At 40.2% G+C, this 23894-nt stretch overlaps 1 protein-coding gene across 1 annotated transcript in view; it reads right to left on the bottom strand.

Moving 5' to 3' along the window:
• HCRTR2 (hypocretin receptor 2) overlaps positions 1–23440 on the bottom strand; it is a 37198-nt gene extending 13758 nt beyond the window's left edge. The window contains exons 1-3 of the mRNA XM_009567776.2: positions 23108–23440; positions 8476–8654; positions 6823–7066 (exon numbers count right to left, since the gene is read on the bottom strand). Of these exons, the coding sequence (XP_009566071.1) occupies positions 6823–7066; positions 8476–8654; positions 23108–23339 (655 nt within the window). The 5' untranslated portion in view covers positions 23340–23440. The remainder of the gene's footprint in view (positions 1–6822; positions 7067–8475; positions 8655–23107) is intronic.
• Positions 23441–23894: the final 454 nt, after the last annotated feature.

The raw sequence follows: 23894 nt of genomic DNA, 5'->3' as shown, positions 1-23894 counted from the left end.
TAAACTGTAGTCTCTTACCTATGAGTTGAGAATGTAGACTACAGCACAGAGGATGCTGATCGAAGGAGAGGGAGACATTTCTTAAATCACTTTTTGGTGGCAGAATAAATGTGATTAAGACTCAGTTGTTAATTAATATCACTACATTTAAAGAAACATATTTAATTCAGTCAAGTGTTCTAAACTTCAGAAATTTCCAATTTGTTTTTGACTCTGCTTTAAAAATAATGAGGTTGCTCCCCTTGTGTTCTGGTTTCCTGTGTATCTCTTTTTGAAAGACAAGTTGTGAATGTTATTTGCTTAGTAACAAACATCTTACAAGTGTTGTGAGTGTATTGTGCTTTTCAAAATGCCGTATCATAAACTTCATCACTAGATTATAGCAAAATGTGCACTGGGTGCTTGGAAAACTTGCTTTCGTGTTTTTAACATCAAATGCAGCTTGGTATTACCAAACACTGATATTGATTGCAACATAACACTTAAGGATGGCCTTAGAAAAGGAATGAACCTTATGGAGTGTGACAATGGATAACAGAAGTGAAACTGGGCACTCCATGGTCAGTGAGAACGTGTAGTAATCCTAAGAACTGCATTTTGGCTAGAGTAAGGAGGAGTGTTTGTGTTAATATCCAGAACTCCCAAATGTTTCAGGATGATAAGATCTGCAACTGAAACTCTATATTGATTGGAGTTCTAATAAAAACTAAATAAAGAAAACAAGAGTTGCACAAGGTCAAAACTCTGGTGAAACAAGCATCTTCTCACACTTAATATGATTGAGATTGTGGATCCTATCAAACAAGAAGACTTTTTGCGTGCCAGAAGAATCCCTGAGAGTTTGATTAGATAAGAAGATTCAAAGACTTGGGCTACAACTCTCTTAGCAGTGAATGGTACACTATGACATTAACTCCAGGCTCACCCTCTTGAATAATATGCTCACCTCGACTTGAATAATATCACTCTCAGTGTTGGGCCTGAAAGTGCCAGCTGGCTCACCAGTCAGAAAAGCTTTAGTATCAGGGAAAGAGAAACTTGTTATATCAAAATCCAGCCAATGTTCATTGCTAGCAAAGGTAACAGAGATGTTGCCATTGAAATTTGACAGCTTTGAAGGACGAAAGTTCAAAAAATTCAGATAAAGAGCATTTGGCTCCTTACTTACTCTAAGATCCTGTAGCAAATCAACTTACCAATTCTTAACCAGCAGCTGCAGCTTCTAACTCTTGTTAATGCCCCTGAGGGAGGCAGATCATTCGGGGCAGGTTTTTTTATAATTGGTGGTAACCTGGGTTTGTATATTGACTAATGATCTCAAACTTGGTTTTGCGTTTCAGAAAATGCAGCCTCACAGCAGTCCTGTCAGACAGGGAAATGCATGCATGCTTCACAGGTGGAGAGATTAAGGAGAAACTAGAGTAATGTGACTTACTGGGATCATGGGAGGTCAGAGCCGAAAGTACATTCTTTCTGCTCAAAAGGAGATGCCACCTGTCTCATCAATGCTCTGCAGGCAGCCAGGCCCCTTTCAGGTGGAAGGACGGTACATATTTAAAAGGCCATCTGGAGTTTATTGCTTCCAATTTAGCATTCCAAGTAAAGTGAAACATTAAATGAGCCTAGCTATCTACAAAGAACTGATGGACCAGGTTGGAAGAAGATCCTAACATTTGCCTTTGAAGTTCAGCCACCTGGAAAGTGCCAGCTGCTAAACATCAAAGGAAACCTGTCCCTCCTCCACCCAGGGCAAAGCCCTTTGTCGAAATTTTCCCTAGGAAGCACGACTCTGTTTAGCTTCTCAAGCCAAAGAAAAGCTTCAAAGCTGTTTGAGAATCACAGCAGCAAGAAGGAGGAAGGGCTGGTTTGGGATACTGTTCATTTATCAAGCGGGTGAGTTCCAGGCTCCTAGGATGAGAACATCAATCAGTCTGTGGTACCAGTGATATATCAGCTGCCTGACTGGGACTGCTGAACTTCTTACTGCTGAGAAGAAGTTCTTTGCCTTCTGTGGTCACTTAACAATCTTTGGGACAGGTGAAGATTATTCTCAGCTGGTGTAACTTTCTCTTTAAGAATAAATTAACGATTCTCACATCACTGACGGCTGTTTTACTGAAATGGGAAGGGGACAAAAAGCAAACAGGTGTTTATGGGGAATTGAATGGGGTGAGATTGGTGTTCCTTCTCAGCACCAGTCATTCAGTATGATTACTCCACATAATAAAGGATCAGTATGCTAAAACAACTTTTCCTCTGCCTGCTGCAGGGATTCCTAAATTTTAAACTTTAAAAAAATTTAAGCTTTAACAGATTTTAAGCTTTAGAAAAAGCTCCCTTCTTGGTGGTCTATTCCAGTCCCAGACTCTTGTTCAATAAAGCAAGGAGGCAGAAGATTTAAATTACAGCTTCTGCATTTTTGCCAAAATTTTACTGTATTTGTGTAAATACATATATACATACAAGTATATATATGTATGCAACCTGAAAACAACCCAGACTCTAGTGTCTTTGATATGTCTAGTGAGTGAAGTACTCCTTTAAGGCATAGGTGCATGATGAAATTGCTGCTCTTGACAGCTTCCCTAAGAATATGGATAAACAACAAGACTGTCGAGTTTGTTGAGCATCAGCAGAGTCTCCCCAGGTTCTCTAGTTTCACTTGTGAGGCTTTGGAGTTACCAACATGAAGAAGCAAAGCAGCTAAAAGAGCATAGCTTTAGAATAAAGCTTAATAAATACAGATGTTAAGAAGTGAGTGCCCATAGTACAGAAAATTCAACCACACAACACGGTCTTTTCCAAACTATATCTTTATGTCAGAGTGCCTACAGTTAGCTAATTCTAAAATTACATTTTCAAACCTGATCTGTTCTGCCTGAGTTATCAATTCATGATAACACCAAGCATAATTTTAGTATTAGACATATTCTGACTTCCTTCTGCACTAAAACATTCCACAATTTTTTCCTTAAATTCTGAACACTTTGATAAACAGGATGCACAAACCTTCATGTAATAATGCATTTTCCAGCTATTTGTTTTCCAAAATTAAAGTAAAAAGTTGTTTTGTACTCAACAAAGTCTTCTCTTTGTTTCCATTCAACCATGTGGTTTTTGGAAAGGGTTATCTCTGTATTCTCTTTATCATTTGCAAAGGGGTTGGCTAATGCACTTTGGCTAACACTGTATTTGTGGACAGCTCTGAGAGAATGTATTTAGCTGACTTGGACTCATAGTGAATTCATTTTAATATATGTTTCTTTTATTTTGGCACTTTATCATCAAATTCGGCACATAGCAATTACAGACTATTATAGAACTGTGGCCAACACTGGCTCCTTAAGTGAGTCAGAATGGGTCACATGTTGGATCCTTCTGCTTTCCCAAATAAAATATTGTTATTAGACAGTACTCAAAATGAAAAGCCCTCAACTTAGAATTGGCAATGTATTTTATATTCAGGAATGCCAGAAGCAATTAAAAAGAAATTGAGCCCTGTTTTAGGCTGAACTATTGCTCCATTTGCACTCACTGGCAGCTCTCCAGCAGCATGCCTGAAATCTTATTAGTTAGGGTGGCCACTACTCATTCACCATTAAGGAGCCCAAGCATCACAGTGCTGACCAGACCTTCCTTGCAGACGCTCATCAGACTTGTATGGATTTCAGCAGCTGGACCTAAGTCTCGGCAGAGTGCAGTAATATCTCCTGCTTTGGCATGTCCAGCAATTTCCTGGACATAGCTTCCCTTTAGTCCTCCATAGCACCTCAAGTTTCATTTCACCCTGAATTAGAATAGACTTCCAAAACACTTTGTAAAGTGTCATTAAGCATGCCCTTTTTGCAGTCCCAAGCCTGACAATTAACAGTTTAACATCCTTGAGATATACGGTGTACATAACTCTCTGCAAAGATTTTATCGGATGTACCTTAATTTTAGACAGTATCAAATATATGCAGTTCTAAACAAAGCAGTAAACACTCAGATATAATCCATTTCCTTTAAATTGACTCTCCTATAGGATTTGCTCAGGATTTCCTGAGCGTGTGGAGTATCTACTTGTCCACTTCCTCTTTGCAAATATAGCCTATTTGTAGGAACATGAATTTTTTTCTCCTTCAACTTCCTACAATTTAGCTTTGTTTGACCCTCAATATTCCAGTAGAAAAAAAAGGCAAACCAAAATCCAACAGAAATGCAACTACTTTCTTTGAAAATATTAGCTTTCTATTGCTTCTTCTGTTCTCAAGGCTCACCAGTCTTTTCAAACTACTGCCCTGTTATCCATGTCCTTTCGTTCTTATGTTTGAGGGCCTTTGCGATCTCAAACCCTAGTTTTCAGCAGAAAAACTGCATCTTCTATGCTTTGGCTCAACTCATTGTCCTTAGACATTTTCTATTGAATAGAAATTATTTGTAGCTAATGACACTCTACTCTCCATAGTCTGAAAGGGATGTTGACATCTATATATCTTTATTTTATCCCCATTGATAATGTATGGTTACCTCTATGTTTACGAAGTAATCATTGTTTGAGGAACTACTTGTAAAGCACAGAAAGGTTCTTCTCTCAAGTTACTATGATAAGCTACTATAAGAAAGTGGATACGATTATTATTTTGTGGATAGCTGAAATGCACCAGCAGAATAATTAGCAATGATAGTGCATTATCATTAGAAGAATAATTCATTAAAAAGGCAGCGGGATAAAAATAGGATTGCTATTTTTCAGTGGAATGAAAAGCTTCCCATTTCAGAAAACTGTAATGTACTTTTAATGCAAAATTATTGTCATTTCATGCTCAACATACATTTAAACTCCCCCCCCAGTAATTTTGGTGTATTTACATTTCATTTCTGAAGCCACACTCAAAAAGAACCTAATTCTATGCACAAGTGCTTGCCTTTGTTACACTCCTTTCTACCTCTCCAAACATCCAAGTGAAGGCTCACAGCATAACCTGAAGGTCAATGGATTTCATGTTGGACCAGCATGAGCAGAGTCTTGCAAACATGTAGGAGTTTGGGCTTTATTTTCTATTGTATAATGGGTGCTTCATCTCAGGCGTATTTGTGGGCTGCAGCTATTTCAGCGCAGTACTGAAGCAGAGGTGCTCTTTAAAATAGTTCCAAGTCCGAACTATGGACTCTATAGTTTGAAAGTGACACTTTCCTGTTGGGAATCAAAAAGTAGCCACTGCAGAATTGGAAATTTTGAGACTGTGTTGTATGATGAAATGATCTCCTGACTTCCCAATTAATCAACTACATAATTTTCACTTTTTAGGCTGATTGAAAGAATCTTTGCTGCAGACCTGACGAAGCGGTGGAGGCATGGATAGTTAGTTCTGCAGCCAAATGGGTGGACACAAACTGTACTCGGATTGAATGCTGTGAAAGAAAATAGTCATATAAATACTGCAGCATCAAGCAGCAGACTGAGGTACAAAATTGCTCTCAGATGAAGAAAGAAGGCTAGAAATAAAGAGCTGATATATCTTCTCCAGTGAAACAGCAACTACAATATTCATAGCTCAAGCACTTTCAGCACATCTTTGTCAGCAATGAGTGCCAGGTAGCTAAGGGCCGTCTCTACCCTGTTACCTTGTCACAGAGGAGTAACTGGGATGAAGAAGATAAAGAACAGGGAATGTGATAGCCAACATCTTCTCACTAATCCCCCAGTGGCCCTGCAGGGGCCGTTAGCAGGCGAGGAACTTCCAAAACAGCACATGGAAGAGCCCTCAGCAGTTCAAGATGCTTCAACTAATTTATCATGATAATTAAGTACAGGTGATCCAGTTGTATTTTATCTTAATTGTTCACAGGACTGGAATCTTCTTCTACAGAGACAGTTCTGGTAGAGAGTCTGGTTGTGTTTTAGTATGAATCAAGGCTACTAAACAGGCAACTTTTAGTTATACGTTTTTGCAAACTTGGCTTTATTTTCCCATGTGTGAATAATGGTATTGCTGATGGTCAATACATCCAGTGTCAGAGTCTCAGCGTGCAGTTCACACGCTCTATTAGCGATGGAGTCATGCCAAGGCCCACCAGAGTTGAGCCTTAACCATTCGGGTGGGTGGCTGGCTAACACCACTTGCTGTGAACGGACACGAAATAGGAGTAGTTACTCGCTGGCAGCCCTTAAGGCTTCTTAGAGTCGAATTCAAATATAGAATAAGTTAGACTCAAAGTTAATCTGGAAAGGCAGAATTATACTTCTTGGGTAGAATAATTTGTAAGTGATCACATTTTAAAAAGTTATTTAAATGATCTTGTCCATGACAAATTTCAAATTGTAGACTAACTCGCTACCCTGTATCAATGACATCTCTGTAAATTCTGTAATGACATGCAATTTGTGTCGAAGACCCAGGAGATATCTACAAAGACTAGTCAAATATCAGCAATGACCAAAAGCAATATATCAGGTAAACAGAAATTCTGTTCTCATGTGGTTATTAAGGCCAAATACTAAAGTCTTTGTAAACCTGCAGTGTCCATCGATCACAGAATTATATAAGCATAAGCATTTAAGGGTGGGAACGTTTCTGCCCTCTGGGAAACATTAACATGGTCAAGACACAAACCAGCCTCATTCATTTAAACTTGGTTTCAAATGTACTTTATGTCTTAGCTATACAAAAGAAAATAGGATTTCACAGTATTTGAAAAAAGGTGGTTCTCAGAAAGCTTATATAATTAAGAACATTTTGTGATATGTTTATGCAACTTGACTGCACATTAATATATCTTGATATTTTAATTACTTAACAGCAGTACAAATTCAGTCTTTATGGTCAATGACACACTCACCTCCCCAGTGCTCATCACACACTGTGAACAAGGTGGTTTTATTGGCTAATCCTGGGAACACACTGCTGCACTCCATAACAATAGCCTGAGGAATCATTATGATGCAGGACACAATCCAGATAATTATAATGCTGTTCCTTGCTCGCTTGGCTGTGCTTTTAAACATCAAAGGGTGACAAATTGCATACCATCGATCCAAAGCAATGCAGCTGAGTGTTAGTACAGACACAGAGACTGAAACTGTCTAAAGAAAAGGAAATATTATGTAAATGTATTTTTTTCAGAGCTTTAAAAATTTATTATATTTTTTCCTAGTTTAAAAAATTATTTATTTTTTCAACATAGTTACCTCTTTATCTGCAATAATGAAATAGAAATTATTCACGGAAAAAGACTAATTTTAAAATCACTTCATACAGGATTAGAACAGATATCCTCATCTGCTGTAGTCTCCCTAGAACCTACATGACAATCCACAGAATAGGGTGCTACCCAAACTAAGCAGGTATAGGAGGGTCAGATTCTGAAACAGCAAACTTATACAAGTTAGAATTTGCAAAACTTATCTGAACAACTACTATTAAAACATTAGACAACTGAATAGATCTTTTTTCTTTGTAGAACAATTTTGATTTTTTTGTTTTCTATGCTATATTCAAATACCAGCACCAACATTTTGCCTTTTCAGTTTTCGCTGGAACAATTGACATTCATGGTCTCATAAAAACAACAACAATCAACTTAAGGCAGGCTCAGTCATTTTCCCTTCTATCCACTAAAGGAAATGACCCGTCACTTTAGTTTTACTCTTTCACTTTGTGCACTGGTTGATCATTTCACTTTCTCTTCAGATTTTCTTCTACTAGAATGGAGGCTCTGAAAAAAAAATTGTGATTTTGATTGTATCAAGTAGAGGACATGCTGGAGAACTGTTGTCCTTGACAATGTGGCTACAGTTATCTGCTTAAAACATAAATTGTGCTGGAGGTACAGAGCTGATCACCTGCATATACTCAGAGTTCTACGTAATTCTTTTGGTTTATGATTGAAAGGCCAAGCGCTTGTCATTCTAGTATGTCCAGTCTACCTATCTATCCTCAGAAAAGGTATTTATCTATCATTTTGATGTAAGTCCACTGGTAAATCAGTGGTGGCAATTATTGCTTAAGATCAACTCCCAGTGAATCTGGATACTTAGACTACTTCTAAAGAATGCAAAGTAAGTTGCTAAACGCATATCAGCCCAGACTCCCTTCGGAAGTTTGAATTGCCTGTCCTAGACACTTATGTAGCTCCTAAGGTCCACACACGCAGAGTGTAAATTATTGTATTTATATTTACAGCTATTTTTATTGCTTTTATATCCCTACTGGATTATTAAAAAGATCAAAAAAAAAGTGAAAAGCACCAGACAGATGTCTCAGAAAGTGCAGTACTCAAGTCTAACAATCAGACAGATTAAGGAAAATATTTATTAAGCATAAATATATTCACAAGTCAAGCAGTCTTTTAATCCTCAGCAGGGACCCTGAGATACCAACTTCAGTAGCAGGGATAGACTTCCACCAGATTATCACTATTAGGAAGAAGCTATTGCTCTTTCTTTTTTTTCATAACATGGGTAATGTATACATAAACACAGTAAAATAATACCTGTAAGTAGGGGATCACTTTGCAGAGGGGCTGCCCAAAGAACCACGTTTCTGTGATGTCAACTACTAAAGTTGCTGGAAGACAAGTAATTGTGACCAGAATGTCAGCCAGAGAGAGATTCACTATGAAATAGTTGGTAACCGTCCGCATGTGATGATTCTTCCACACTGCAATGCAAACTGAATTTGGAAAGGCAAGTTAGGTAGATGGAACTGACCGAAGGAATGTTTCAACAGGAAAACACTTGGCTTTGCAGAATTAAGAGACTATTTGTGTCCTTTGTTTAACATATGGCATTTAAATATGCAGTTCAGTGTAGGAACCATGTGTTTTCTTCCAGAGAGGAAACAAGAGGCTACATATGGAGAGAAACTTCATACACAAAGAGTAGTTTTTCACAGACCACACCGTGGGAAATAACCCGATACATAAAGCAGATAATTTTCCTGCCAGTATTATCTTCTCTAACTATTCACTTAACGTTTTTCTTGTCTGTTTTAATGAATTGGCTCTAATCTACAGCAAAAGAGATATACCTTTGTAGGAACTTTTCTTTTTCTTATGATAGTGTGATGCTTAATTCAAATTGCTACCACATGGAATCTTGTAAACTGCATCAAGACAACAATTCACTTTCCAAAACATTTTGCTAGGCATAATATATCTATTGCCTCTGCAGAGAACCTGTAACAGTTGTCTGGGTAACTGTGATTTGAGATAAGTAAATAAAGGTGATTTTTGCAGTATTAAGTGGTAACCATTTTAAATGTGTGGTATTTTTGATGAGGAATACTGTGATCAAAAGCGGCGTGTAGCAGACACCATACAAGATGTGCCTTTAAAGGTTGTTTTATAGCTTTTCTTTTCACCTTTTTTCAATCTGAAAGTCTTTCAGAAGGAGACAAATCATCCCTCTAACATAGTTGTATTAAATTCATAAGCTAATACATTAAAAATACCAAATCTGAGAAACTAGCCTAAAAATTTCTTAATAACTTTTGAAATAAAATCCAGAGAGATTGTAGCAATCAATGGCTTTTGAATGCTTTACATTCAGACACCAGAAGTTCTTTAAAAACTGATCCACCAAATTTTCTGAAAATATCACAATACCTCTTACAAGAAAATAGTGCAACCCATTGTACATCAAAGGTTCTTCTCTTGTAAACAATAATTCATCCATCATGCAAATCTGGATGAGGTTTCAAAGTTTCCCTAATCTTTCAGGATATACCACTGTGCTTAATTCAGATATATCAAACAGATCACCGAATGCTACAGAAGAGTAAGAAGGGTCCTCAAGAAGTTGTCCAAATCTAAACCAGAATCATGTAGTTAAGTCATTATCTTATTAAACTAGCTAACACAGCTGGGAAAAAAAAAAATTAAAGATACGCAGACTTTAAGGCACATAAGCTCCTGAGATCAGTTGCTTTTTCAGATCATAAGGAGGATGGTGTTCCTGAAAGGTTGTGTCTGTCTCCCAGCTGCATCAGTTGATCTAATAAAATATATTACTTCATTCCACAAAACTTGTCTTGTTTAGGTCTGTAGACCAACACAGCTACAGAAAGACGACCACTAAGTCATTGCTGCCAAGTTTACATTTTAAACTCTGTTACATTTGAAGCTATCATGCCTCTCTCAATTACGGTGCAGTGTTTAACTATCTTCTCTATTAAAAAAAAATCTTCTAATGTCTAATCTACTTTTCATTAGTTCATTCGCAGGAAGGAATGAAGAGTTTTTCCCTTCAGCAATGCTTCAAATATGTAAAGGTTGCAGTTTAATCCTTCCTCAGTTTTCTTTTTAGACTGTACAACTTCAGAATTCTTAATCTTTTACTCCCAGTCATGTTTAGAACCTCTGCGACCATACTTCTTGTTGTTCTCTGTGCGCTCTTCAGACTGTATCGTGGCCAGAGTGCAGTGACCAAAACCAGAACGCTCATTGAAGACCTTACTAGAGCTTTAGCAGGAGCTGAGTTTAGAGCACTTCTTTGTGAGGGCTCTGTTTAGACATCTACTATTAATTTAGGACAAAAGGAAAGTCTAGGTGGCCTACAGTTTCTCAAAGAGAAGGTGATTTTTATCAACTGCCTTTAGGATATAGGCTTCCAAGTTTCATCCAAAACCCCTGTTGTGCTACAACAGATGTTCTTCATATATTTTAATGTGTTGCAGACAGGGTTCCAAATTCTATAGCTTGTGTAAATTTAATCTTTGATATACTTCTATCATGCTCTTGTAAATGCAAGTCAAAACCCCTCTGCAAATCTCTTCACTCTTCTTGGATTGTTTTTGGGGAAAATCTCTCCCAATATCTATTTCTTCTATTGTTTTCTTCCTAAAAACAGAATTTCATGTTCCTTTACTTACAGCCTCAGATATCTGAAAGGCAAGGCTTATAAATCAAAGAAGGAAACATATTAATTGCATTTACTTCCCACTACTTATATTACTAGTAAAGTAATTAATTCTATAGCATTGCATGATAATTATGACATAACTGGCAGAGTTTTATCATAGCCACTGGGTTCATGGGATCACTACAGTTATAACTTGCAATATGACAATGCAGTTGCAGTACCTAAAGGGAAGATGATACACTGCATCCCTCTGGAATGTTGTCCACAGCTGGAAATGCAATGCTGCAGAAAGTTTCAAATGTTATTTCACTTTCAATAATTTCAACATTTAACAGTAAAAATTTTAATATTTTGGCTTCTACTTAAGGCTTGATCTTTGTCTCGAGTGCAATTCGTATTGGAAGTATGGTCCTGTCATGCACTTGAGCAACAGTTAATACTAAGTGGCAATGTTTTTCTGTACTTTTGATTTCTTTTATCAATAGGCGAAAGTAAAATAAAATGTTGTTTTAAAAGTTCAGAGTCTGGGTACTTTGTTCTTTAGCTGTGGTTTCAACAGTCCTACATTACCCCGTTAAAACAGCGGCATGATTTTCAGCCAAGGATGTCAGTGCCTAAAGGTGCAACATTTAAGTACATATGTAAGCTCTTTGACAAAGCGTGTTCTCATTCCTGTGCTGACCTGTTTGGGGAAAACACCTGAACATCAACGTTATTTCTACTAAAGCAAATCCATTAAGTTAACAAATATGAGGTCAATCTCATTGGCAGCAAATGGTTTCAGAAATCAATTCGTAGCATTTTGCATTTTGTGTTCAAAGCTTTCTATCAGCGTAAGCAAATGAAACCTCATGATACCTCGGAGAGCTAAGAAAATATTGTCATTTTCATCCTTGATGCAAAGCAAGTGCAATGCAGAACAGAAGTCACAGAAGGCCATACAGTAAATCAGACTCAGAATAAGAAACCTGGACCTCTAATTCCCACCTCTGTACTAAGCCTTCCAGATCACACTAGCTTAACATGGACAGAATTTAGATGAACTCCAGTACATGCTATTCCTCAGAGAAATATAAAAGACTATGCCCCTTGCTGCTCAGGAAGTAGCAATATGCAGAAAAGCCAATATACAGAAAGTAGCTCTGAATTCCTTTGAATTCTAATCTATGGAGGAAAGACAAACCTGAAAGGTGGGAAAAAATAATTTACAAACACAGAAATGCAGTGTAATTTATCGCTTTAGATTTCTCAGTTTATACTTGTGTTTCCCCTTTAGACTTAATCTGTTCTTTGCAACACAATTTTCTATTCTTTGCACTGCACATAGCACAGAAGCATCTTTTAGTACACTTAAATATTACCATAATAATGAAATATACCAGAAAACTATTCCATGAATGTATAAAGAAATGAGTTTATGTAAAAAAGCTTCTGAAGAGAAAGTCCTGTAAAACCAAGCCAGCTTTCCCCTAGTTGCCCTCTGCTGGCTGCAGCATTGTTGTCAACCTGCACAAGCATTGGTAATGCTTTCTTTCAGAGCAAGACCAAACAGAGCTGTGAGGTTTTGTTACAAATTATTTGAATAAGACAGAAAGGTATAATTTGCATCACGTTTCCAGACATGGTGTCTTTCTGAGTCTACTACAGTACAAGGTTATTTGGTAGTGCTGGACAACAGCTTCATTGATACACCAGTGATCTACCAGGTCATCAAGAAAGATGCTGTAGACTGCATTGAAAAAAAAATTTTATTTTACAGACAAGAGAATTTGGTATACTCTCCATTCTCACTCTTTTAAATATGCATTTTTATCTCAGGTGGTTCTACAGAGAAGTGGAGACACTGAGCTCCTTCATAAACCCTAAAGAGATACGATTGAGAAAGGAAGAGCCATGGAGTGGGAAATGCCATCTGCCTACCCAGAGTGAAAGGGCAGAGAGCTGTGGCTTTCCACTCAGCTTGGAGAAGAGAAGCAAGGATGAGAAAGGTTAGTAAAGGATCTCAACGGAGAGTATATCTTACCAGAAAGTACTCCAAAATCATAAAAGAGGAGATGAGTCCAGCACAAGGCTTCCTAAAAACCTTGGGAGACACCACAGAGTTAAAAGGTTGCCTGCTTAGTTAGGGCACAATGTAGTGGCCCAGCTGAGCTCTTCAGACCTCTACGGAAAACCTATGAAATTGCAAAAATAGCTCTATCTAAAACCTCAATTTAAAATTATATGCAAATCTATCATGCAACCTTTGATGTTCCCAGCTATAAATAGGAGTGAGGAAGAAAGTGAGGAAAATGCTATTAATACAGGCATTCAAGAAAAGAGGATCAGAATTTTTTTAAAAAGTGGTAGAGAAATGCGAGAGAAATGCGAGAAATGTGCTCCTACTGTGCACGACTGCCAGAACTCTGCTGGAACCTAATTACCTCCAGTGTATTTTATTATTTTCTCTATTTTAGGGTTTTTTTAATAAAAAATCTCAAAGTTACAGCTAATAACTTCGCTGCAAATGAAAACATGCATACCAGCTTTCACAAAGAGCAGCTTTTTTTCTAATGGTTATTAAATAATCCAGCTCTCACACCTCCTTCATCTCACTGCTGATGCTTTTATTTTCTTCTGCCAGAATCAAGGGAAAAGTTTTAAGCAACACGAGTGTTATTCCTATCTCTGCCACACAGTGTCAGTGAAGGCTCAGGAACTAACTTCCCACAAATAAAAACTTATGGACACGTTCACCAAGTTAGGACAGTTCTGTAATAACGATACTTATTATTTCAGACCTCATCCAAATATTCACGATCTCCCACCCCCTCCAAATCTCACAGGCAAGTTCCAGAAAGGACTAAGCATAACAAATTCAAATCAAAGTCAAAATTTTAAGACAGATGTCACCAGAATTCCATCAAGAAAACTTCATATACCTCATTATATTCCTGAAGGAAAAAACCCTCTCACATCCAATGGTGCAACAAGACTGGTATTTTTCATGTAGAAATTTAATCCCTGTTGGTTTAGCGTCCCAGGGCATTTTAATTACAGGCTGTAATGCCATCTATTCAATTAGCATAGCTCATTGATTCTCAAACTGAATATGAAAACAATACAAATTCTCCAGCTGGTATAAAATGCAGCTGGTTGCCTCCTGGAAGATTTTCGCTGTCTTGAGCACACTAAATGTGCTACAGTCCTTCCACTGTTGGACTGCTTGTTCAGCTGTCAATTTATTTTTTGCATGTCAACCCTAAATCATTTCCCCAACACTCCAGAAATCTTGTCAGTCTCTTATTCAATCGGTCATCATCCAGTGTGACTTCTTGGCCAAAACAGAAACTGAATTTCCATAAGCAGCAACACCTGACATTTCCTTATGTAAATGAATGACACTACTTCTTATCTCATTTTTCAGGAATAATAAATCCCAGATGGATGTAAGCAAAGCGTTATAATTTTATTTCGTACTAAACTTCAATGATTTTATTTGGTTTTGACAATTCAGTACCACAAGATTTTGACTAAAATATCATAATATGGCCACCCAACAATCATTTGGAGGTAACGCTGTAATTGCAAGCACTGGTCTTCAACATCTCCAAATGCATGGGGCAGAAGGCTCCTAAAAAACTTTACTGCTTAACCGTATTTTGCAGTCAAATGGTGATAAAAACTGCATTAAACAGATTTGAATTTCACATTGTTTATTCTCTACCTCCTATCCCCACAAAAAACCTAGCATTACTTGATTCTTCATATGGCATTCTCCACCTTGGGCTTTTTAGTCATGCCATTATCTACTGCACATCAAGGTTTGGGTGGTGGGGTGTTGAGCAACACAATTAAGTTGACAGGAAGGCTGAATAGATAGGCTATCAAATGGGATTCTAGAGAGCCATAGCCCCTGTTGAAATACTGAATCAATGCATACTGCTGTAAGGAAAAATGCTCTCACTGAAACTACTTTCATTACGAACAATTCCTGATTGGGGGTTCTTCTGATTTAAGTTAAGAGTCTAAAAATTAGGTGTGTAAGACTAAGCTTATTTTATTTGGTTTAGGAAGGTTTTCCATGAGTCTTTCAATAACTCTATTGATGATCTTGATTAAGGGTTGAGAAGCACTCTAACTAAATTGAAGAGTATATTTAATTAGAGGGTTTTGAAACCAGCAGTGAGAACAAAAGATCTAAAAAAAGCGATATCTCTGTGAATAGGGAGATGATATCTACTTCCTATGCTGTCCACTATTAGGCTCTAAACTCACACATTACTTTATTTTTACATAACCAATCTTATCTGAAAAAAACCAAAACAAGTACAACATAAGACAAGATATTTGTTGAAAAATAATAGAATGAGAGAAAGAAAAGACCCTTTTTATTCAAGATTTATTATAAAGGATATATTGAAGGAAATCCTACAGCCAGTAATAATGCCCAGCAGATAAGAACTGTCCTTGAATACGTGATGAAAAGATGGGCAGTACTCTGGGCTGCACACACAAAGGAATTAAATAGCCTACCAGTAAGGTGATAGCTCCTCATGAACAGGACACACTAGAGGTGTCAACAAACTTGATCAAATCATGGGAGCGTCACAAAATGAGTAGGCGTTTAGGTCATGCTCCCCACGTATCACACACAAACAGATATATAAGTGTGAGTTCCTTCATTTTTTTTTTTTTTCCCAGTGAACCTCTGGGAAAAATACTGAAACTGTAAGAAATGTAACTGCATAACATTGAACATATGAAATCTTTAAGTACGTTTTTGAATAACAGCTTCACTGAAATTTACTAATGGGGAACTGTCTCCAGTAAAAGACAGTGAGTGCCCACGTAACTAAACCAGATACACAGCAATTAGTTTGCTTGCAGCAATATATTTTCTGAGATGTTTTCTAGGTACTAAGTGCTCTTTTGTGCTCAGGCTTTTAAAGGGACTGAATTGAGGGCTGGGGGTTACTCATGTTTTCCAACCCACTTCTATATTTTCTGTATTTTTCATTATTATGGCACTAGATTAAAATATAAGAACTAACTTCTACTTGCTGGAAACTTACCTCTACAGATTAGAATTGGGAGTAGCAGCACAAGCATCTAAATGGCACCAGATTCATTTTCTAACTCAGGCTCATTACATAATGTCAGACAACTGACAATCTTTGCATTATTACCAGAAGATCAGCTATGCCATAAAAAACGAGTAACAAAAATAGTGTTTGGTGAGCTCTGGAGGAAGTGAAAGGTACTATCACAGAGTTCCCTGAGCTAGCAGTACTGATTAACACAGACATTGGTTTTAAATTGTCCCACCATACACACACAAATCGTTACAGGTATTAATTGGTAACCCCGGTGATATCTGCAGCCACGGCTACAGTGAATGACCAGACTTTACATACTCATATCTGATATACTGATTTCTCTCTACATAGTACAATAAAAAGCCTACAAAATCCTCACACACACTTCATGTTAGAGATGGAAGGAACATAAATATAGCCGTCATACTGCACATGACACCTCAATAAAAAGATTTCACTCTTTAGCGTGATTCAACTTAAACCTGCGTGTTTCATTAAAATCAAGGCATGCTCCTGAAATGCTGTGCAACTTTGAAACCATAGGCATCAAAATGCATCTGTCAGTCATTGTAAAATGGAGTTACACCAGGAAAAACCCTTCTACGTCCATTTTTCTTCTTAATGGAGATGTAGGAATGCCTTTTTTAAATAAGAAAAGACAATTCACTATGCTAGTGAAATGCTAGAGCAAATATCTTGTGTGGTGTACAACTTCTGAAACCATACCCACATTGCCAATATAGTATTCCCCAAACTGGGCTAAAATCCTTGCTGAGAAATGTGAAACTGAGTACAGTTCAGTCAGGGTTGCTTGCACCCTCAGGCTCTGCAACCTCTGTCCCCTTCCCAGGCATTACAGGGCAGTACGTAAGCTGGTCCCAGGCTGCTGGGAACAGGGTTTTCAGAGACAGTAGTGACACACCTCTTTTGGGAGTTGCCTCTTTGACTGAGAGTTGCATTTAAGCTCAGGTTCTCAACTCAGCTCAGACAAAGACTACGTTGCAAGTGTGCATGTGCCTTGTTGATTTTGATTATAGCTCTCACCCACTGACTTGACCTTCCAGCTTAATCTCAGGCCTGCTTCATCACTTCATCACTCTGGATTTGTCTGGCCACTGCTGGGGGATGACTGAACCCTGGTAAACATCACCAGACATACCATGAACTTAGATACTGTAGGACTGTGTTGGTGAATATACTGTCCTGCTGCCCTCAGCTCCCAGCTCTCCTGCTCCTGGGGAACAATCAATTCTAGCTCTTCTCTGACAAATTCCTTTTTTGAGATATACAGCTGAAAAAAAAACATTTCACTTGATATGCAACATAGAAAGTAAACAAAGCTTAAAAAAAATCAGCATTCCAAAACTTTTGGAAAGACAGTTAAAGCAGAAAGTGACAACAGCTTTCATTTCATTTGGTAGTGTCCCAAAGGCATTGCTGTCAGAATAGAGCGTCACAGATTTGAGGCAAAGATGTGTTACTCTCTGTTTAGCTCCTCTCAGACAGGACTTTACTGTTTTAAGTGGTCTTGGAGTTGTACAGTTGCTGAATAGCTCTGCTGAGTTACTTTCCTTCTTCTATAGATAGATTATTCTTTCCAAGCACCACTCACAACATAAAATTAATAGGCAGCATATACTGCCACCATCAAGAGTGCATCTGTTTTGGGTTTAAACAGCAGATCTGCTTTTTCACTCCAATAGCTTTCAGAGTGAGTAAAATTAAATGGGATGAGTTCATTAGAGGTTTCACAAGTTTACCAGGACTACATCTTGAAAGTAAAATGAAACAAAACCAAAAGCCTTCAAGACATCAAGCATTTCTTGCAGGTAACCTTCCTTCAGTCTTGGCCATTGGGGGTGTTGGTTGACAGCCGACTGAACATGAGCCAGCAGTGTGCCCAGGTGGCCAAGAAGGCCAATGGCATCTTGGCTTGGATCAGAAACGGTGTGACCAGCAGGTCCAGGGAGGTGATTCTCCCTCTGTACTCGGCACTGGTGAGACCACACCTCGAATCCTGCGTTCAGTTCTGGACCCCTCACCACAAGAAAGATGTTGAGGCTCTGGAGTGTGTCCAGAGAAGAGCAATGAAGCTGGTGAAGGGGCTGGAGAACAAACGCTTTTCTTATGAAAAGCGACTGAGGGAACTGGGGTGGTTTAGCCTGGAGAAGAGGAGGCTGAGGGGAGATCTTATTGCTCTCTACAACTACCTGAAATGAGGTTGTAGAGAGGAGGGAGCTGGCCTCTTCTCCCAAGTGACAGAGGACAGGACAAGAAGGAATGGCCTCAAGCTCTGCCAGGGGAGGTTGAGGCTGGACATCAGGAAAAAATTTTTCACAGAAAGGGTCATTGGGCACTGGCAGAGGCTGCCCAGGGAGGTGGTTGAGTCCCCTTCCCTGGAGGTGTTTAAGGGATGGGTGAATAAGGCTCTGAGAGGCACAGTTTAGGGATTGATAGGAATTGTTGGGCTCGATGACCCAGTAGATCCTTTCCAACCTAGTGATTCTATGATTCTATGATAGCCCTTTTTCAGAGCTGGGTTCAATAGGACATCACTATTCACAATAGGCAGAGTTGTCTTTCAACACAGTCAATGATAAAGGAAAGTCAAGCTGTCCACACTCTGGACTCTCTGGTTGGAAAGCATATAGAGTGGAACTAGTTATATATCTAAAAAGAAAAGGATATCATTTCAAAACAGCTTCATCTTTTAATGCTTTTTCTCCTTTTTGCATATTCCACAAGGATGTGCATAATCCCAGTATTATGCAAACACCAATGTATCATACTTCAGTTGATACTCAAACTCTTACATAAACTGAGGTCATACATTATATATCTTAGGTAGGTATAAACATCATATCATTTCCTATGTAGTATCTTTTTGTAAGATGATAAAGTGACTGTATTTATTATTTATCCAACAGATAAAGGTGACTCTCATGCTGATATTGCAAAAGTAAAGCCCTTTCAATGCCAGATTCCCCGAGTCATCTGGACAAAATTAAATGTAGTAACTTAATATGTGATGAAATGAAATATGTCTCATCTATGGCAATCAAATAGGATTCATAAAGATAATGATACTGTTTAAGAGAATACATGACTCATCTAATTCTACCAACACATGCATGTATGAATAGACCTCAGTATATATATCTTTAAAATGATACTTGGGACAGTTGTCTATTGATGGGCATTGACTAGGACTCTGGTGCTAGAACTATACACCAACTAGTCTCCTCCAGTACTAAAAAAAAATTAAACTACAATGAGTAAAAATCAAGTGAATGCTGTTGAGCTTTATGACTACAAACTCTTTGAGGAAAGATCCAAATTCGGGTTCTGTACAGATCTCAGCATAAATATGCATTACTATTAAATAGACAATAAATAATAGAGCTATCCAGAGAAGAGCAATTCTCTATCAATTAAATGGGGTTTCATTCTGAGTTGGAAAGAAAAACAAGTGTTACCTGACTGTGTGAGCAAAGAAGGTTTCTAAACTCTCCCAACGATGTCCTGCATGGTCAGTTAGCCTTAGAAGCCATCAGTGCTGAGGACTTTCAAGCTGGGTGCTGGCGGGTTGTGTGTGCTCAGTATCTCAGCTCCTGCCAGCTGTGGGGAAGGCTGCCAAGAGGTCCATCAACCCAGCTGGTGGGGCACCAGAAGGCTGCTTCTTCTGCATTCTGTCTTTGATCAAATCAAGTGCTCTTTGCTGTACATTTTGATTTTGATAGAGGCATGTTCCCTGAGGGCAACCATTTAATTACAAAAGTTCTGACTCATGCGAATGAATAGCTTAGAGAACCATTCCCGTTCTTTACCTGTATAAATGGAGTTAAACATCTAGAGTTGTACATTACTTATCAGTCCCTTGTAGACTTATTCCTGTTTTTAACTTCTGCAGCTGGTTATTGTGGAATGAGCACGTCGGTAATCAGGGACCTCCATACATCCTAAATATATCTTTGCTTATTTATTTATCTAGTTTTCTATTTTGAAGCAATTTTCTTAGTGCAATGTTTTTAAATAAAGAAGAAACAAGTATTTACTCTACAGTCAACATACATTCATTCAGAAATCCTGTGTTTTGCACCAGCTGTGAAAAGAAGCTCCAAGAGTTTCATTGCTGTGCAGTCATAAAGGAATCTTTTGGTCTTATTGGAAAAACAGAAAGTCCTTAAACTGAACACCTATTCTGCTTCTAGTGATAAATAGTGATTGAGTGAAGAAGAAAATAGGGCAGAGCATACTGATGTTATCATCTGGATTTCAGATTCTCTGAATGTTCATGTAAATATGTCCTAAAAATGTCTTCTGTTTCTTCTCAGTGTCTTGCACTGAAATGTCTGTCGAGCAGCCAATGTGGGCACACATGAGAATGGCTGACATGAAGCACTGCAACGCCATAATGAAACTTGCATTCAAATGCAGAGATTTGCTAATTTAGCTGGTTTGTGCAGCAGCTTGGACAGTGTCTGTCAATTCTCCTAATTAAGCTGAAAGCTAAATAGCAATGCAGATCTTGTTATATGTTACTATAAGTAGAATTCCTGCAGTGCAGCTCACTCAAGAGCCCAGTAGATGTCAATCAAAGTTCAAGCTTCTGATTCTACCCTTGGTTGTTAATTACCTGTCCGAATGCTTCAGTCTAGTTTATTACTAATATCCGAGGGATGTGCTGTGCCTTCCACTTGCACAGATGTTATTGCTGGTACACAATAAGTCTCTTCATCCCACGTGAATATACAAATCAAAATGAGAGGCAAAAAAATATTTTTTCCAGTATAGCACGGGGAGGTGAAGGGTCTTTCCTAGTTACCTAAGTGCTGTCTAAATAGGGCATGAACAAAATAGAATCATAGCATTGACTTTACGTGTCACGCTAGTCCAGCAGCATTGGTTAAAAATAAGCAGAGGAATACACTGCATCATTAAGGAGGACAGCATAAAGCACTATTAGCCACTAAAACTTTCATGAGAACTACTTCTACTCTGCTTCCAGAAGGTCCATGACTAAATCCTCGATTAACCTTGAATATGTATTTTTCAAGCAGGAAAAAATAGATTCTTAGAGACTTCAAAATGTGTACTGTTTCGTACTAGATCTTTTTAGTGGTAGTCATATAAAGTTGCACAAAAATATCTTTGGAAATAGCATTAGACCACATCCATTTCTCTATCCTCAAAATAACGTGAGTCGGCAATCAGTGCAGTATGAGCTTTCTTGCATAAAGATGAGGCAGTGTTCAGCTAATGAGCACCTGCACCTGCAGATCCCACAAACAACTTGCCCGTAAACAGAAGCAGCAGCTTGGATAGATGAGGTCTGTGTAATGCACAAAGGCAAGTTTAAAGAGCAAACAGCTTGGACAGCAGCAAAGTAAAAGAAAAGGTGGGTGGACAGCCAAATGCCAGCTTCCTTCTCAAGTGAAAAGACAATGTACACAAATGTCAGGGAAGAGCAGTTCTATATCAGCACCAATATGGTCTCTATTTGCAAAAGGAATGCTTTTCTCATCGTGGCTTCAGGGGAAAAAAAGTATAGAAAGAGTGGGAGTTCCTATAGCTGAAGATTTGACCTTGAATCTTTAAAGACGAGAGGACAGCCTGTGTACAGAATGGGTGGCAGCGAGTAGCTAAACACAGTTTTTTCTCCTAAAACCATCTTTGTTCAAGATCAGAATGAAGGATACCTTTCCTCTGAGTATAAACTACTGCCTCTCTGTGAGGGTTCTGATTTTACACCGCCTGCCAAGCTGGCTGCTGAGCAATGGGCTGAGCAAACATGCTCAGGCTTCTGAATAGCTTTAACGCAACCCCTGTGTTTGAAAATTCATTGGTTTTGCCAAGGTGCACACTGAATGTTTACACGCGGCCAGCACACCACGCCAGAAAACCAGAACAAAATCAACAATAAAAACCCAACAGTATCATCAGTTCATTCCAAGAAAAAATAAATAAAAAAAAATAAAGAAGCCTTGCAAAATCTTCTCTTTGGCTGCAATCTTGTTTGTGTCTCGCTTCGGGAAGCCGAGAGAGCTTACAGACGACATGAAAAACATGAATGGAAGGCGCGTAGCAGGGCTAGAGCGCCGCTCCGTTCATGAAAATGTCACTGATGCAAACTGGAAGCGCAGGTGGCCGTGACTCCCCAGCGGAGCGGGTTCTTACCGGCTCCCCGCATTCATCCTCATTCCTGAACGCAGAAATGATGGAGAGCAACCCCTTGTCATCTCAGCGGGTGGCAGGAGCAGCGCTGGGGGTGAGGACACTGCTCGGCAGAGGAGAGGGAGCGCAGAGGCGGATTGGGGGAGGGGGTCCCTCTGCCAGACCCCCTCCCTGCTCCCCTAAACGCTCCCGCATCCCTCCCCAGCACCCCCGAGCACTCCCTCCCCCCGCCCCCGGCTCCCATTCACGGTCCCCCTGCCAGCAGCATCCTTCACGGATGAATGGGAGAAGGGGAGGAGGCGGGCTCCGAGGCGCCGCCTCGCCCCCATGAGAGCCGGGGGAGCGATCCGTCATCCCTCGCCCCCATCCCCCGAGGAGGGGCGGCGGGGGCTGTTCAGACCGGAGAAAAGGAGGGTGAGGGGAGATCTCATCACGGAAAGGAGGTTGTGGAGAGCTGAGCGCTGTTCTCTTCTCCCAGGTGACCGGCAATAGGAAGAGAGGGAATGGCCTCAAGTTGCTCACGTTAGCCTTTAGGAAAAATGCTTCACAGAAAGAATTCTCGGGTATTGGCAGAGGGAGGTGGTGGAGTCCCCATGTCTGGAGGTATTTGAAAGACAGGTAGATGGAGTTCTCAGTGATCTGGTTTAGTAATGGACAGGTACGGTCGGGCTCGATGATCTCCAACCTATGATTCGATGATCTCTGCCCATCACACAACGCCCCTCGCTTTGCCACTCAGAGGCGGAGCCGCCGGGACGGGACGGGGGTTCAGCACCACGGCGGGGCGGACAGCTCCCCGTGCCACGGGGCAGCGCCGCGAGAGCGGAGGGAGTCGGTCCCGCCGCCGCTCCCCCCGCCCCTTCCTGGCAGCCCTGACTCCCCCCGTGCCGCTAGGGATACCTGCCTTCCCGGCGGGGGAAGAGAAGCCCACCCCCGGTTCCCAGTCACCCTCGATACAACCCCCACGGCGGCAAAGAAGGAGAAGTTTGGGGGGGGGGGGGGTGCAACTCACCCAGGACGTTCCCGACGAGAGCCACGATGAAAACCACGATGTAGCCGGCAATCAGAGCCCATTCGTACTCCTTGGGATGCAAATACTCCTTCCAGAGGTACCTCAGGAACTCTTCGTCGTCGTAATCGGAGGAAGGGGTTAAAAGAGCCTCCGGCGTTTCGTTTAGCTCCGACCCGGCCGTCCAGTTCCTGCGCGGAGGAGGAGAAGCATCCTCGGGTTGAATCCCGGACATCCCTGGTGGCTGGTCCGGGGGCTGGGGGCGGGAAAAAAGAAATTCCCCACCACCGAACCCTTTCAGAGCATCCGAGCTTTCTCCCGCCCGTCCATCGAGGCTTGTCAGTGCTAAAAGTGGGGTGTGGGGAGAAAAATGACGCGGGAACTTACGGGAGCCAATGCGGGAGCAGGATGGGGATCCGCGTCGGTCCCCAGCCCACCCTGAACAGCCTTTTCCCCGGACGGGCAGAGCCAAGGCGGAGGATGCGCCCCCCGCCCGCCCGGGGAAAAGGCTGTTCAGGGCGGGGGGCGGGTCTCGGGTGCCGAACTGCCTCTACCCTCGCTGGAAAAGTCATGTCCATTTCCAACGACACCGATTTTCCTTCCTCAGACCTGCACACGCACCGCCCCCCCCAACCCCCCCAACCTCTGCATCTCTGCACTGCCACCCCCCACCCCCTCCACCCCCACATCCCGGACCCCCTTCCCGGCCCATTCACCCCTCCGCTTGTCCTCAGCTTCTCACCCCCTCTCGCACAGACCTTTCTACTTTAAATATCATATGTATTGGGCA

The sequence above is a fragment of the Cuculus canorus genome, chromosome 3 (genome assembly GCF_017976375.1).
Source record: "Cuculus canorus isolate bCucCan1 chromosome 3, bCucCan1.pri, whole genome shotgun sequence".
Taxonomy (NCBI): Eukaryota; Metazoa; Chordata; class Aves; order Cuculiformes; family Cuculidae; genus Cuculus; species Cuculus canorus.
The sequence above is the reverse complement of the archived record's forward strand: the minus strand, read 5'-3'. Positions and strand labels throughout refer to the sequence as shown.